The 17,500-nt window shown below is 38.8% G+C and overlaps 2 protein-coding genes across 3 annotated transcripts in view; one reads left to right on the top strand and one right to left on the bottom strand.

The window, feature by feature from the left end:
* LOC137992716 (probable ATP-dependent RNA helicase DDX59) overlaps nt 1-3,719 on the top strand; it is a 12,311-nt gene extending 8,592 nt beyond the window's left edge. Inside the window, exons 4-5 of the mRNA XM_068838199.1 lie at nt 779-928; nt 3,233-3,719. Of these exons, the coding sequence (XP_068694300.1) occupies nt 779-928; nt 3,233-3,547 (465 nt within the window). The 3' untranslated portion in view covers nt 3,548-3,719. The remainder of the gene's footprint in view (nt 1-778; nt 929-3,232) is intronic.
* A 2,315-nt stretch (nt 3,720-6,034) lies between these two features.
* The window catches only part of LOC137992714 (CCR4-NOT transcription complex subunit 10-like), a 25,158-nt gene continuing 13,692 nt past the window's right edge, over nt 6,035-17,500 (bottom strand). The window contains exons 10-20 of one of the 2 annotated variants that reach the window (XM_068838197.1): nt 17,286-17,500; nt 14,666-14,868; nt 13,161-13,279; nt 12,599-12,784; nt 11,823-11,906; nt 11,013-11,126; nt 9,466-9,593; nt 8,812-8,862; nt 7,704-7,825; nt 7,246-7,321; nt 6,035-6,682 (exon numbers count right to left, since the gene is read on the bottom strand). The exon at nt 17,286-17,500 is cut by the window's right edge and continues 41 nt beyond it. In XM_068838197.1, coding sequence (XP_068694298.1) covers nt 6,570-6,682; nt 7,246-7,321; nt 7,704-7,825; nt 8,812-8,862; nt 9,466-9,593; nt 11,013-11,126; nt 11,823-11,906; nt 12,599-12,784; nt 13,161-13,279; nt 14,666-14,868; nt 17,286-17,500 — 1,411 coding nt within the window. In that variant the 3' untranslated portion in view covers nt 6,035-6,569. The remainder of the gene's footprint in view (nt 6,683-7,245; nt 7,322-7,703; nt 7,826-8,811; nt 8,863-9,465; nt 9,594-11,012; nt 11,127-11,822; nt 11,907-12,598; nt 12,785-13,160; nt 13,280-14,665; nt 14,869-17,285) is intronic. The other variant, XM_068838198.1, reaches the window with a different exon arrangement.

Here is a 17,500-nt window from a genome sequence, read left to right as displayed (position 1 = left end):
CACGAATAAGTTGACTAAATGACGTCTACGACCGGAGTTCCTATAGTATCTACTGACGTTACACAAATCACTTGACTCTGAAGATGACTTCCGCTCAGGTTGTCGAAACGTCAGACAACATCATCTCAAACAGTCCTTCTCAGGACTGCACTCAGCCGGACGATCGTACTTTACTTAATTATAGTAATATTATTACAGTATTTAGTCTTATGGGTGTAAGTAACTCGTTAATTTAGTTTATAGCCAACTACAAGAGAGTTTTTAATAAACGATTATTAATTAAATAAACATTGAATTTATAGCGCGATATTAAAATGTAGTGTTGTGTCCTCTATGGGCCACCGTAGGAAAGCGTTAACGATACTAAGACTAAGCGGCCGATTAACAGCTTACAATAGCTCTGTAAATGTTATTTCTTTATAGTGAGGATGGATCGTATTTTAAACAATAAAATACTGCATAAAATGGCATGTGGCTTATTTTCGGTTCAAGGGTAACCACTTAATACAGGTAAAAATAACAAAGAAAGACAAGCATAGGACTGCTACAAGGTGGCCGCGATCGCTTAATAGAGGTGGCCGCCTAATACCGGAAATAAATACCGAGTTTGTGTGAGCAAAAAATCGGGACTTTGAAAAACTGGCCGCTTAAGAGAGGGCCGTTATGTACAGGTTCCACTGTATTTCATCCCAGTTGATGATGAATTTCTTGTGCTTCCCTTTTTATTGAAGCAGCAGCATGTTTAGTATGGAAATTTAATTTCAGTAAACTTTTTCAGGTTTGTGGTATTCTTTGCTTACCAATGCATGGTGACAAATCACAGACTGAAAGAAGCAATACATTGGAGTCATTCCAAGCTGGTGACTGTCCTGTTCTTGTTTGTACGTCTTTGCTCGGAAGAGGAATTGATCTCCCCAATGTTAGCCAGGTAATTAGTAACACAAGAAAAGCGTCCTTAGTGCTAAGTTACACGCCACGCTATTTCTGTTATGTAATGAAATCTGTAACAAGATCGAGGGTAGAACCTTGTTCACTTTCTTCTCTCTCCAATTAGAGAAGAGATTCAAAATAAATCTAACCAGGCAAGCAAGTACTGGTTGATAAGGTCAACTAAAATCAATTTATAATTTTGGTATAGACAATGGGGTCAAATCGATTGGCTTTTTTTAAATCTCGAGAACTCTCTCGCTTGAAACGCGTCAGCGGTAATTCTCTATTTTCGAATTCCCCATAATACACTTTGTTTGCCCCCCAAATTTTGCATAAACTATTGTTTTCAAATGCTCTTGGGGACACTGCATATTCCCAAGAGCATTTGAAAACAATGGTTTATGCAAAATTTGGGGGCAAACAAAGTGTATTATGGGGAATTCGAAAATAGAGAATAGTAAAATTACCAAGTGAATACACAGCAGTAGTGGTCCATTTTTGCGTTAGTTAATGCATGTCGTTAAGTTTGCTGCAAACGGTGAAAGCTGAAATTTACTTTTCGTCCAAAATCAACAAAACCTGTTTGACCTCGAGCAATTTCTCAAAGGAGACTGAAAAGTTGAATTAAGAGAATTTATGCTTTTTTCAAGCAGCAGCCTGTCCTTTGCCGCTCCACGCAAAGGTGCCGGTTAAATCTCTCAAGTGGGGCGATGGAGGAATTTTCTCGCGTGTCGTAATTCTTGTTCCGTTGAACAAAGACGCCAAATACGAAGGAACAGAATCGTATATTTCATGGCTACGCGGAGATACGAAATTTCTCTTCGAGTGTTTAAAAATATTTGCGAACGAGTGAAATATTTTTCAATACGAGAAGAGAAATTTCGTATCTGCAAGCGGCCATGTAATATTCTATTTATTGTATGAACACCAGTGAACTACAAAATCATTTCACGAAAGGCATCGAAAGGCGCGATTTTTATATGTAACCATAGTAAAAGTGATCTTTTCACGTGTGAAGATATGTTTTCGCGCGAAAGCTCACTTGGTATTTCATTGGTGTTTATATAATAAATTACAATTCGAACTAAAACTTAAGACTTAAAGTGAAAGGTCCGTTAATACTCGGCCTTACAAATTCGAAACTAATAGAAAGATTACAAATTGACTACACACTTCTATGACTGTCTCCGTATTGAGCAAACAGTTCACGAGTCTACACTTCTGGGTTAATTGTACTACTGTACACTGGCTGGCAACTGGTCAGCAACGGGTTAGCAATTGGTCTGCAACGGGTTAGCAAAGGGTCAGCTTGAATGAGTCAAAAGCAACTGAAGAACTCACGCTTGTACACCACTTTAACTAAGGTAACTCGCGCGAATAAGACTAACTTAACGCTATTTGAAATTTCAGTGGAGTAACGGAGCAAAATAGCGCGCGCGTGCACTTGTTGCCGTGAATAATTAATTAAAGCTGACAATTCAGCGAAACAATGCTCTCTTTGGGCACTTACGTAGTAACCAGGAGCCCGTTGCTTCAAATTCCCGAAACTTTTCGGGCCTTTTTGTGGTGTCGCAATTCCCTCTGTATTTTAAGAACAGAAACTTCACTATCATTTTGCCTTTTGTTAATTTGAAAACATGTTAAAAGATCTTCGGGCCCGAAAACATTCTCGTCACCAGGGACCCGTTTCTCGAAAGTCCCGAAAACCTTTCGTGCCCGAAAAGCCATTTGTGAAATTGCCAACCGCTTGTTTTGGAAAGCCGATCTTTTAACATGTTTTCAAGGTAACAAAAGGAAAAATAACTCTGAAGTTTGACGAATTAAATGCTCTCCGTTCTTGAGTTACAAAGGGAATTGTGACACCCGAAAAATGGCCCGTAAAGTTTCGGGACTTTCGAGAAACGGGCTCCAGAGCGCGCTAGAGCCACGGATCGACGTAAGGTTCTGGGGAACTCTATGTTGGAGAACATACGCCGTAGGGTTCTTATAGCCAAAAATTGGCTATGTGAACCTTACGGCGCCTGCTCACTGCTCATGCTAACACGAATGCACCGATTAGGGACGCTTTTGATTGTTCTTCACGAAAACCAATGAGAAGACAATTTGTTTCAGGCTTCCCCAGATCTCTTCTCTCCCTTAGTCACGAGAAGAGCTCTGGGGTCGAAATTGGCCCGAAAAGTTATCTGGACGTCCGAGAAGGGGGCCCCAGTGCAGGAGTCTTATCTTAGACAGCTCATACCTGACATTTAATGCAATTATTTGCAATCTTAATGACTGAGCATTCTTGGGGTGACATTTCCAGGTTATCAATTTCGACATGCCTTCATCAGTTGAGGAGTACATTCATCAAGTGGGACGAGCTGGCAGACTGGGAAAAACTGGCTGGGCCTTGACTTTTATCAATAACACAAACAAGCACGTATTTCGTGACTTGGTAGAGAGTTTGCAGCCTTTAGGAGTCACGATGCCTCAAGAGCTTTTGAATTCACCTTACTTACAGCAACAAAGACAACAAACGAAGCACTCATCAAGAAAAAGAAGGCAAAGAGATACTCTAACACATGAAAATCTTATGGACTTGATTAAAAAGAATTCACGGAGGAAGAAGGCGACTTAGCTGCTGCTGCAGAGCAGAAAACGTCTTGTTTTGGAACAACTGACAGTCAAAGAGTATTCCTTGTTTGTATGTTAAAAAAACTATATCGGCGTTACAGTTTTGTATTAAATCGAGTGAGAATGTAATGATGTCTTTTCTATTAAATGATACAGCGGTTTGTGCTCAAACGTCATGAATGACGTGCAAATTATGCCGGCCCTATCACTTGGAAACTACGACATACAGGAAAACACCGGTTCCCGTCTGTTTACTGAAATCTTGTTTGGGGGTGAGGGCAGGGTAATATACCTGGATGGGTGACCAACTGGCCGTGTTATGTGGGGAATGGACCTCTTTAGCTTGTACGTTTTGTTTTCCCATTTCAGACCACGTGATGTTCCCAAGGGAATTTTCCTTAAGTTACGCATACAATGACACCTGCGTAAGACGACATTTGAAAGTAACTGTTTCCTAGAGTAACATCACGTGGTCTGAAATGAGAAAACAAAGCGTACAAGCTAAAGAGGTCCATAGGGATGGGTTACTAGTGCGAGAACTTGCCTTGATATGATTCCTGTCCATGTTATTGCCATTAAAGGACTGCATTTGTGGTCATTCTAATCCACCAATGTAGAGAACCATTTACATCGATACAACAGGAAGTCTTGCTGCCGGATGTTTTTCAAAGACTTCACTATAGGTGGGCAGACACCAGGGGTTATGTTGCAGGGACGAAAAACTTGTGTAGTGCACAATGACGCGACATGTAGCAGGAACGTGTAGCGGGGATATGGAGAAGGGACAAAATCACAACTTGGCACACACATGAAAATGTTGCAGGTACATGTTTCAGGGATATGTTGCAGCCACATGTGCCCTCGTGTGAACTGATACTTTTGTAACTGTGCAACACCAATTTGGGGGTGATTTTGTCCACGTCGAGTCCCATGAAGTTCAGCTTGTTGAACTTCATGGGACTCATCGCAGGGACAAAATAACCCCCAAATGTCGCCTCAGTGTGCACTTACACCTTTTTGTGGCTGCAACATGACCCCTCGTGTCTGCCGACCTTATGACACTAATCGAGCACGTTGAGTGTCCATGCATGTGCTTGCTCTGCAGTGCTGCTTCCTGGATAGCATAAAGCAGTGCTTACAAGCACTTGAACTGGACCACTATGTCGGGATGAGTGGCCAGAGTTTCCTGTGGACCTTTATGTCCGATCTTAGGCCCGGGTTATGGAGGTATTTCTATGACAAACTTCAATGATCAGTATTTGAAATAAAATCCTCCAAATCTTAAATGCATCAATCCAAAGCTGAATGGCAACAAGCCGATTCTGCAAATGGCCAGAAGCATAACGCAAACAGCCATAACGCAAAAAGGCATATTGCAAATAGTCATAACGTAAAGAGGAATAACGCAAAGGCATAGCGTCACAAGGCACAATACAGAAACGCGTAACGCAAAAAAGCGTAACGCCGAGGCATAACACAAAGGCCCTTTGAAGAGTGGAGACTAGCTGCGTACTCCGTAAATAATTTCAGCTCTAAAAAAAACGTCAACTTTTCCTTTCTGTTTAAGTAATGCCTCTTTGCGTTATGGCTCTGCGTTATCCTTTTTGCGCTATGGCATTTGCGTTATGCCTATTCGCGTTATGCCTATTTGCGTTATGGCTATTTGCGTTATTTCTCTCTGTGTTATGCCTCTTTCGGCCTTTTGCTATTCAGCTTTGGATTGATGCATTCATGATTTTTTCAATTTTATTTCAAATACTGATCATTGAATTTTGTCATAGATATACCTCCATTCCGGGTCGCATTAGAGACGATTTTGCGAAAACTTGTTTACTCTAGGGACTAAGATCTGTCAACACGGCTTTTTTCTAATGCGACCCCTCATTTGATTTCACTTTTTCAAAAATTCAAAATAGGAAAAAACATCAGAGACGCCGGTGTGCCTGGGTGGGGCTAACCAATTTTTCCAAATTTCGAAAAACAAAGGAGCCCTCCGCTAAAGGTGACTGAAGACAATTGTTTGCCGCTAAAATTTCGCCTGGGTGATTTGCATTTGCATTTGCATTTTAACTAAATCAAAATGCGACCATAAATGTTATTCATCAATTTTATTTCAGGTCTTGCAATTCGATTTTTCCAGCCGTTTTAAAGCCAGGCAAATTACAAATCGGTCTGTAATGCGACCCGTTCCTTGTGCACGTGAATGGATTCGCTTTTCTCAACGAAACAAAATCGCCGACGCCTCTTCAAATGCATCACGCGCTAATTGGTTCATTCGTGTCACTTAGTACCAAATCCGGCCTTATGATTGGCTACGGGCTACGGGCTTGTGGTTTAAGAATTGCATCCAACCTCACGTCGGAGTCTACCAATGTGACGCGGGAATTAGCTAGCCAGCATTACCGTGCAGCAGCACAATGCGTACAAGGTAAGGTTTGTTAGTATTCTACTAATATCTCAAAAGCTTCATTTTGCAACAATATAACTGCACTGTAATAAAAGTCAACTTTATTTTTATGGAAAGGGGGAAAAAACCTCTTGACGCGCAGGACGAATTAACGGAAGTCACAATGGGGTGCACAATAGAGGGAGGAAACCGTTCTCGTCTTTGCGCCAACCTTTTTCTTACAGTAGTGGAACCAGGGGCCCGTTTCTCGAATGTCCCGAAACTTAACGGGCCATTTTCGGGTGTCACAATTCCCTTTGTATCTCAACAACGGAGAGGATTTTAGTCGTGAAACTTCACAGTCATTTTTCTTTTCGTTACCTTGAAAACATGTTAAATGATCAGCTTTCCAAAACTAGCGGTTGGCGGTTTCACAAATGGCTTTTCGGGTCCGAAAAGTTATTGGGACTTTCGAGAAACGGGCGGGCCCCAGTACCGAGTTAAGAATGAAATCAGCAATGAAGCTTGGCAGACAACGTTTAATTTTCCGATGTCTTTACAAAGTAGAAACAGAGAATACGACAACAAGGCTCCTTTTTAAACAGTGATTCTAGTCCCTGAGCGCAAAGAATGATGATATTCAAGATTTCCATATGTCTGCAGCGCGAGTCTTCTTTGTGACTTTCCCGAGTCCTCTGTTTACTGGAACAACTTGATGTTTTTTAATCGTCTGCAGTGCACCTGCAATGTTCCCTAAAAATACAAAAAGGACAATTTCGTGACGTTTTTCGGCGGGGGGTTAGGGTTTGCTCAGATGAATGCAAGATAAAGCTAATTAGACTCCCTGAAACAAGATATCGACATTCTACATAAAACACCGCGACGCGGTTAGAGACATGCAGGTTTGGCCGCTTCGCCTATCCTACTTATCTTTTGTCTCAAATGATTTGATCCGACCGTCCAGAGCCGTCATCAACTATTTACGCCGCCTGCAATCGCTAATGATTTCAAGAGAGCTGGGCAAATTGCATTTTACGGTGTGGTCGCATGTCGAACTGGTTACATGCTATTGCATGTTTCCGGTATACTTCGTAGGCAAGATGGCATCACTGGTTTGAATTTTACGACATCTTTAAAGTAAATGTTCGAAATTCTAGTACATAAAACCTGTAACAATTTTTAAATCGCAGTCATCCATTTCCTCAATGGGAGCCAAAAAAAAAATGGTGTTTATCTTGTCCGTCATCCCGTGGCAAAATTTGTGGTAGCAGAGCGCCTAGTGCATTTTTTTTAACTTGTCATTTGTGAATACTCACCAGTCTGTAGCTCTATGTAGACTGCCAGTAAAACCATTCGCGAGGACATTTCTTTGGAATAACCTTGCACAAAAGCCTTCAGAAAGAGAAACAACTTTTTAGCTACCTAATTCGTTGCAAAATCACTGACTTGACGCTTTTTCAGGAATTAGGAATGGAAGGAATACAAATGAATGAGCTGAATTGGGATGCAACTGAGTACCTTCTCCAATTATCTAGCCAGTTTCGCCGAATACCGGACCATTTTATCCTCACATGACTAGCGTCTATTTTTATGTCCCTTTAAAAACCTTGTGTGGACACGAGTAACGTTTTGGGGAATATTTGTCCACTTCGCGGTAAATCAAAAAACCTCTTGGCCGTTCGCAGTATGTCACTTAATTCCGATCTGTTTTACATATTCTATCGAAAGAAAACTAAGGACTGAAGATTCAGTAACCGTTAAGGAAACGTTTTACCTGCTGCAAACACTTGCGTGCCTTGTCAAATTCACCGCGTAAGCTGTATACTCCTGCTAGATTGACCAGAAATGAGGCTCGTGCTTCACTTAAAGACTGAGGAAAGTACATCTTCTCACAAGCTGTGTAAGGAAGACACAAATACACAGGCTCTCTCTCAAAGTTAATTTTGCACAAAACGAAGCTACATGATTAAACCTAGATGATGTTCAATGTTTTAAAATTCTTTTCCTGTCTAAAATTTTAACGTTTTTTTCTTTTTAACCACTAGTTTCCAAGTAATTTTCTTTTCATTTTCTAAACACAAGACAATCAATTCATGATCAGTTATTAATACCAGTAAATATGGTTCTTAGAGCGGTTTTCAAATAAGTGTCGTAAAACCAAAACCAAAGTAATTACTTTGGCCAATCAAAAAGGACGGAGACAATCCAGTAAACCAATGAAAACTCGAAGTAATTACACGTAGCCGACACAAATCGCGGGAAAACGTGCACGCGCGAGCCACGATTGGTTTTGGTTTCACTTCTGATTGGTTGAAAAAGTGGCGCGAGAACTTTGAACCAATCACTGAGTGAAGTAATGCAAAACCAAAGTAATTCGCTAATTACTTTCGACACTCAATTGGAAACCGCTCTAGATTTCTTTATTGCTCTTGCGCCATCTAGACAAATAAGATCCCCTCCCCCCTACTAACCCCAATCTCCAAGCGGATTTGCAGCCACAAATCAATCATCCGCCTGCAGAACTGGACCACCCCCACCCCACGTGAAAGTTTCTCCTTGAAGCAATCAATGTAATTGAGAATTCGTATTAGACCAAAGTGATTGTAATTAGTAAATTGATTGGTTGTGGACTGATTGATTTATTGCTTGATTCAGAGACAGTTGTTCTCTCCCACTCATCGCAAAAGTATAGCAGCTGTGGCAACCTGCAACTGTTCTGGTATTTAAACATCTTATATTGTTTTAGGGTTTATTGCCAACTCCTTTGCTCTCCAGATACTACGAATAGCACACACTGAAAAGACTGTGCAAAGAGTGTGAAAAGAGTGTGCAAAGGGAATATACCTGTATCAATGACCCTATTGAGTGTTACTACATCTTACCATGTGGTTTAGAAAATTCTTTGTCCTTATCAGTACTGTCGCTTGAAATAACTTGAAAATAATTCAAATACAAAATTACATCAGCTAACTGCCAGACGAAGTAAACGAATTTTGATAAACAGCGCTAATTTCAATACACCCCCTGTATATAAAAATAAACATTGAATGCGCAAATTAATAATATATGCACAAAATGATGAACTAGCCTCAGAGGAATGAATGTTAGCATCAAGGACCAGGTCAGAGCAAGAAAGATGAATACTGCAAATATTCCCCTTTCTCCACCAGGTCTTTGTAAGAAGAGCCCTCATTGCTGAGAAGTTAGCACAAATAACATTTGTCACCAAAACAGAATGAAAGATAGCCATAGCCGGTAATTTCATCCTTAAGGTACAATATTACAGGAGTGAACAGAGTTAATGAAAGAAGGACCTGGGTAAATGGAAAGGCACAATATTTGGAGGCTTCCTTTGAGTATCAAGATTGGTGCAGTCAATCGTCTTTTTTTACAAATACAAATATACATTTATGTAAACTTTGATTGAGAAGACGGCACGTAGAAAAATCAATGTAAACAGGCATACCCTATCAAAAGGCAATGTAAGAATGTTTTACGAGTATACTGATGCAATCAATTATGTTACTTATGCCAACCTTCAGCTGCCCAAGTGGGAGGGGTGATATTTATATTGTTGATATTCTCTGTCGACAGATGCATAATAGCCTCAGGTAAGCGATTCAGTTTGATGAGAGCTTCTGCAGCATATATATGACCCAGAAACCTGAAAGAAGGACCACAGTAAAAGAAAGTACTAACCAACAAAGATCCTGTAGAAATAGCAATGCCATATTAATTTTTTGACATGAACTTAGCAGCAGATAGCACAAAGAGCAGACTAATCATTGGCAGCTACGCCCAAAGGCAGTTTGTGTTTATAGCAAAAATCTTGGTTAAAGTGCAGATGTTTCTTTCCATTTAGATTATGTATGCTCATTGACCTTAAACCTGTGAATGGCTGCAAGACGCTTCCGGTGACCTTGAATTGGTACAAATCTCTACCTGCTTTTAAAAATTGTGTAATGATCACTAGTCTGCATGTACATAAGAAAAACAAGATGACTGTTTCTATCAAAGCAGCCTCTCTGTCATTCATAAGCTGGTTATCTATTAGTTGCTCATGCAAGGGTAAAGGGGTAAAGGGGGTAAAGGGGTAAAGGGGTCCCGTGTTATCTTCTCTCACAATTGGTTGTTCCGTAGTACAGTCATCAGCATCAGCTCGTAATTTGGGTGTAGTTTTTGACAATGGTTTAACGTTTGAGAAACATATTAGTGCTATATGCAAATCGGCTTTTTACCATCTAAGGAGGATAGCCAAAATTAGGAACTATCTGTCAGCGGAGTCTACAATAGCGCTTATACATGCTTTTATAACTTGCAGGTTAGACAATGGGAATGCCCTTTTATACGGACTACCAAAATACCAGATTCAGAGGCTACAGTCTGTACAGAACTGCGCCGCTCGTCTTGTTAAGCGTTATCCTAAATTTGGTCATACTTTACCACTACTTTCTGAGCTCCATTGGTTACCAGTGGAGCATCGCATTGTTTTTAAGATCTTGTTGTTGGTTTTTAAATCTCTGAATAATTTAGCCCCTTCTTATATTAGTGATTTGCTAACACCATATATCCCCAGTCGTAGTCTCAGGTCATCCAATCAGTCTCTTCTGGTTGTCCCAAGGTCTATTCAAAAGTCTTATGGTGACAGAGCTTTCGCAGTGGCTGCCCCACGGTTGTGGAATGCTCTGCCCATTCATATGAGACAGCCTGGTTTTTCTTTAGCTACTTTTAAGAAATGTCTGAAGACTTACCTTTTCAAAAAAGCTTTTTTTTCAAATATTTTGTGATTTCATGTGATTTTTGTCTTAATTATCTTTTAATGTATTTGTAATTAATGTAGTCATTATCTTTTTAATACAGTATTGTAAAGCGCCATAGAGCAGTTAGGATATGGCGCTATATAAATCTATTTATTATTTATTTATTATTATTTATTTATTAAAATCTGTTGAGCAAATACAAATGGAATCTGCTTTTTTTCTCATCTTCAAGAAGTGAAGACTCCTTATTGGAGCTCTGTATGTCATACCTTCAACAATGATTAATATTTAAGAGCTTATTGGAAAAAGAACTTTTCACTAACTTGAGTGCTCCCACAAGATTTGACTGCGATAGCAATCTCTGTGCATGAGCTAAGGCCATCACATTGTCTCCCAGACCCAGTGCCACATAAGCACTGCAGGCTAGAATGGAACACCTAAAATCACACCAGAACAAAATAATGCAACAAGGTGCATCAGTTTTCAAAAAAGCCCTAAGGCTGCCCCCACGTCTAAAACAACTTCATTACGATTTTGGCTCTTGTATATCACCTGTCGGGGTTCCCAATTGACGAGTAAAATCGTCCGGCATTAGACAGAATAATATACTAAGTATGGCCAGTTCAGGCCGGCTTGGGAGTCAAAGGGTTAAGGCAAATATGGCTTCTAATTATTTTGTTTTGCTATAATAATAATAATAATAATAATAATAATAATAATAATAATAATAATAATAATAATAATAATAATAATAATAATAATAATAACAATGATAATAAAAATAATATTATTATTAGTAGTAGTAGTGGTAGTAGTAGTAGTAGTAGTAGTAGCAGTAGTAGTAGTAGTAGTAATAGTAGTAGTATAATCAATTAATGATTTGTATTTTTATGCTCCTTAGCTCATAAAATGTACTACCTTCACTGCTAAAAATTACATGTACAACAGTAAAGAAACCAAACACTGCATAAATCCACATTTTTGAGAACCCATAACCCCATCATGATGCTAATGCAACGCCTGAACTTCAATCTAGGAGATTTAAAATTATTTCCCACATTCAATGGATCTAGAGTAGCAGTGTCAGCTAAAAGACCAATGCAATCATATCAGTTTAAGCTAAGTTGCTTTACCTTAGGTGTGGAAGCTCACGAAGTTTCACAGGGGGCCCAGGAGGAGCAGGAATACTGGTTTCACTCTGTATAGATGAGGACCTACTAAAACCAGAGCCACTGTCACTGAGAAGCAACACTTGACTGTTTTGCTATGATATTCATACACAGACCTGTACTAAGACCCAATTGCAAAGGGTGACTACATGTAGCAACAACAAAAGCATCTTTTTGTCAGCTGATTGTTGCTGTTCATGGAACTGTTGGACATCTGTCCACCGACAGTACATGTACAAATGTACATTGGGGTAGCTGGTATTCAATTTTGCCAAATTTCAACTTCCCAAGGTAACACTAATAGCATTCAAATAATCCTTATTTCTTATCTCAAACTTCAAAATACCTTGTATCTATGTATTTAACTATCAGTAATGCAGAAAAATGATTTCAACAAAAAGCCTAAGACAAAGGCTTACATGTATGTGGCATAGTTTAGTGTTAGAGACTTTACAAAAAAGAAAAAATACCATCATAATAGAATAAGAACAGTATAATATTCATGGTACATGAAATACCATAAAATAACATTTTAATACAACAAGCATTTGATGCTTGAATGATTTAATCACCACTTCTCCCTTCTAAGCAACAGCTCAAGTAGCTAATTTAGCTGTAATAATCATTCAGGATTCAAAATCAGAAAATAATAATATTATACTTTTAAACTAATATCATGTGCAAGGCAACTCTTACATTAAACACCAAACTATTTGGTACCTAACTAACTTGAATTGTACCTCAAAGCGTCTGTGTCTTGGTTAAATGGATCTTCTTCCTTGGGCATTTGATTTTCCAATATGCTCTCTAATTCATGAACTGGAGTCACCTCTGCACTCTTTAGCAACATCAGAGCATTCTGAAGACACAGTGAAGCAAATGCCAGAGTGCAGGCTGGCATTGCAGCTGATTGGCCTTTACTCTCTCTGGTGAAACCAAAGAGGCAACTTTGTCAAAATATCATTATTTTTTCTTGTTTGCTAATACAGTGCTTGTCAAAAGAACAAATGCTAGATTACAGCATAGTGGATAAAATGGACCCTTAAAATCCTGCTAAACAATCAAAAATAAAAATAAGTAATTTACAAAACTGAACAGCGGGTGGCCAAAAAGGCAAGTAATGTTAAATCAAACACTTTGATGCATTGTTGGGAGAAGTGGGCACATGGCCAATCAAGTTGCACTAAATGCTTGATTTTGAAGGTGGGGCTTTACAGTTTGACAAAAGGTTTATTTAAAGGACTACATGTAAGCAGTGAGGATCTAAATTATTGTAGGTGCACAGCTGTCAGTGTCACTCACTCAGAGCCAGGCTGTTTGTCTGTCTGAGGAGACAAAACAATTTTCCGATGGGGTCCTGAACCAACAACATCATGTATAACATCACTCTTCTTGATACACTTCTGTCGAAAATCATCAGACTGCAATACAAAAGATACAGTGTGTCCATTTTAATCAAATACAGTAGAAGTCAAAAGTGCTTTATTAGGATATCAACCTCAACACCAAAATTGGATTGATTAAGATAATATGTTATCAACAAAATCATGAAAAACCTATTGTTTCAATACTTTTCATGTTTCCTAAAGTAAACAATGCATGTTGGAAAAATTAAGAGCACATGTTTTCCAAAAGCTTGATATATCAAAAGCTATAAATCTCAAAAAAAATCCTAATTTTGAGAAGGACTGAGAGAGTAATGGTGAGAGCAACGTGTGGTGATGTTGGGACTGAAGGAAATACACTGTAGTGGTTCAGATGGCAAAGGCAAATGGAGTGACATGGTACGGGCATGTGTTGAGGAGGGATGATGGGCATGTTCTGAGAAAAGCATTGGAGTTCAAAGTGAAGGGCAAGAGGAAGTGAGGACGACCAAAGAAGATGTGGAAGACGCAAGTGGAGAAGGAGAGCATGCAAGAGTGTTGGTTTGGAGAAAAAGGACACCATGAATCAAGCAAAATGGAGAGTGGGAGTTAGAAAGATTGCTGACAAAGTGGGGTAAATCCAGCCACCCCCGTTTACGGGGATAAAACCGGACCAAAATTGGATTGATTGATTGAAATCTTCCAGCCCAAAACTCTTTGTAGCCTGTTCTTGAAAATCATGCTAGGCTGGTCTGAGCAAGGCGTTGGGATTACATTGAATGGTAAGGGAACAGCAGAAGACGTTTCTGGGTAAACAATCTTTTGAATCATGCTATTCACCTCATGAAGATTCGTCATGAGCACCCTTTCGTTTCTTCAGCGCTGAAGAACAATTTCTACGAATGTACATAGAATCAATTTCCACCTAACCTCCACAGATAACAATTCTGCTCGTACTTCAAAAGATTTTTATCTGTATTTTTTGTCATGCACAAATTACACACAAACTTTCATGACTTTGTTTGGAGAAATAAAAATAAAAACTTGTTGTTTCAATGATGTAATGATCGGGGAATAATAACCAATCAAATCAGTTTCCATACATTCCAGGAAAAATCATGTGGTATTGAACACAATTATTATCAACAGTAAATCACAGATGTTCCTCTACAATTTTTTTTAGGGCAGCTGTACACAGGCTAACATGTACCCTGCAGCTAAAAAAGCACACCATTTAAAGAGCAATGTCAAATATTGTATTAGAGTCCGTAACTGCGTGAAGAGAAAATACATGCATTGGTCACAAGTAGAATAGATTATTGTAATAGTTTGTTAATATATGGTTTACCACAAATATCAAAGTTACAACATGTTCAAAATACTGCCATGTTTGCCGAGAACAGGAGTCTTACACTCAACAATAATAATTATTATTACACTCACCAACTGAAAAGATACAATGCAACACTCTGCTAGCCTGAGCCAAAGACGAGGATTTGTGTGATAAACTTGAACAGCTTCAACCAAGCAATCAAATGCTGCCACAGGTCTTCCAGAGAAAAGCAGCTGAATCCCTAGATTATACAGTATCTCATGACGGCGGTTCACTCCAAGTGTAACCAGAGGGCGGCTGGAGACTGAAGCATCTGGAAAAGTGAAACAGAGTGTAGCTTTTAGGCCATGGTTTTCAACAATTTTCTAGGAGTGAGATGCTACAAGAAGACCAAGGTTGCTGCCTAAGAAAATTTTAAAGGGGCCCTCAGAGCTAAACGCTGAGAACTTAGGAGCCCAACATATGAAGTGAAAGGTGTTGCTGTGAAAAATTAAGGCGCCCAGAGCTATTCTTTGGGAGCCCCAGGCTACCGGGCTCCTGTTAGGCAACAGCCTTGAAGACATTAATTTTTTTTTCTCCTTTGCTTAATAACTGTCTTCTTGGCACTGGTTTTGACAACCAATACATACAAGGATTTGGTGCCAAAATGAATTATGACTTTAAAAACAGTTTTGTTTAGCAGTGCTGGCTGAAGTGTGAATAAATCACACACAATTATGTTTAACTGTGAAAAGACACAGAACAAATCAATAGATGAGGTAAATAACAATATAAAAGAATAACTGATTAGTATTAACTTAATGACAACTTAGGCTAGCAGATAAATTGTCGAACTACATTGTGCATCAAATGGAAACTAATACCGTACTAATCCAGTTGATAGAACTTCAATGTATCCCGAGGCTTTAACCTACTCTAACAACTGGGAGCAGAATGACAAATTACCAGTAACATGGGAGTCTTTGACAAATCATGAGACATACATGTAAACACAGTAAAAAAATCTTTTATTAAAGCATTTATAAAATTGTAAATTATTGAAGGACCCAGATGAAACGTTCCAAAAAATAACAATTTTGCATGGTTGTGGCAAAATTGCAGCCAAATTCTGCCCAATTAAAAATGCTTTAATATCCAAGGAATCACTCTAGATGATAACTGATTGAAGAAATGATAAATTAAAACTGAAGGCAACAGAATATTTTTAAATAAATTATTCTGTTGCTTTCAGTTTATTTTAAAAAATAAAAATAAAAATAAAACAACAACAAAATTTCATATTTCATAACACTGCTTTCAACTCAATTTTGCATGCAGTAATTGAAACAGTTTACCCCATACAACGTAACTTAACATCCGTGAGGGTAAATCATTCTGTGGTTTATTTGAGAGCAGCGGGCAAAGCTCTGTGCTAAGAGCAATGGCCTTCTACAGTGTACCAATTTGGTCCAGGATGAATTCCTGGATTGCCGTTTGCATTTGATAGTTCTCTACTCCATTTCAAAAATGTTCTCTCTGGTTACTCTGATTTTCCTCCCTTGCATCAAAAACCTTAATTTAATTTGATTTGATCAGCTTTCCTTGCCATAGACCTTTCCATGGTTTTTGACGCCATCCTCGCTGGGGGGCAAAAACGGTTAAAATTACAGTAAATGTATGAGATTTTGGCTGGCTTTGCACCATTGTAGCGTGAATAAAAAGAAACGGATTTCCAACTTTCGCCACTACTTTAAATAGTTTTACTGATATCGTTCATTCAAAAGGAAGTAAGGCCATTAAGAAATATACGGTGTCAGTAAATTCAAATTATAAATCTTTGATTGTACCACGATTGTACCGATTATCTCATGTGGCTTCTAATTTTGCAGCAATTTGAATGATTTTGATTAGAAGGTTTTGTACAAAATCTTAAAAATTCGTTTATGGTCATTGTAGCCTGAATCTGTTCTTATATTTCATGACAATAATCTCAGTATAAATGTCTTTTGAAAGACACTCTCAATGTGGAAATCTGCCTCTTTGTAGTGGTGATACAGCAGTTCCAAGTCAGCCAAAATCCCATACATTTAGCGATGTTTGCTCCCCAGCAAAGACAGAGTGTAACAGTGGAAAGGTCCATTGTACAAAAGCATTTTCAATAATTATTTGACATCCTGTCGGTAGACCGTTGGTGAGTATTTCCTCTAAAATAGATTTCCCGACTGTCAGCCGACTGTCAACCAACTGTTGGCCTTGGAACAGTTGGCTTTGGGGAGTTGTCCTTCGCTTTTACTCTAAGGAGACCACAGCCCTTCACCTTTTCTTTAAATACTCACGCAAAAAAGAAAACTATTAATTAAAAGCTGTTACTCTTATTATCTAGTGATCTTATTGTAAAAGTGATGATTAACAATTAGACCCATAGACCTTGCGGGCTACAGGTCAATAGCCCATTAGGCGAAGCCGAATGGGCTATTGAACCATGGCCCTTGAGGGCGAAGGGTCTAATTGTTTTAGTATCACCCAACTAGTCGAACAAAAAAGGCAATAATGAAGTTAGCAAATGCAAGTTAAGATATATTTATTTGGGAATAAAACAAAAGAAAGCGTCATGCTTTTCACTATTCGAGGACTATTAATAATAGTCCTCTAGTAGCATAGCCAATCAAAATGCAGGATTTGCATTTTAGTCCACTAGGTGGGTGATACTAATAATGAATAATTACTCTTATTCAAAATTTGTAAACCTACTTTTATCAACAAGAGGCAATGAAGCAAGAGCTTTGTAATTTTCTTGTAAAGCCTGTCTGAAGTAAAATGCAGCTAAATTGTATTTGTGGAGTTGAAAGTGAATGCATCCCAAGTCATTGTAGTACATGGTGCTGACTGACTGTCCTCGCTCCTTTAAATCACTTGGTTTTGGTGAACTGTTTAACAACTTGATAGATTTGCGGAAGTTATGGCGT

This window comes from Montipora foliosa, chromosome 2, assembly GCF_036669935.1.
Source record: "Montipora foliosa isolate CH-2021 chromosome 2, ASM3666993v2, whole genome shotgun sequence".
NCBI classification, from domain to species: Eukaryota; Metazoa; Cnidaria; class Anthozoa; order Scleractinia; family Acroporidae; genus Montipora; species Montipora foliosa.
The sequence above is the reverse complement of the archived record's forward strand: the minus strand, read 5'-3'. Positions and strand labels throughout refer to the sequence as shown.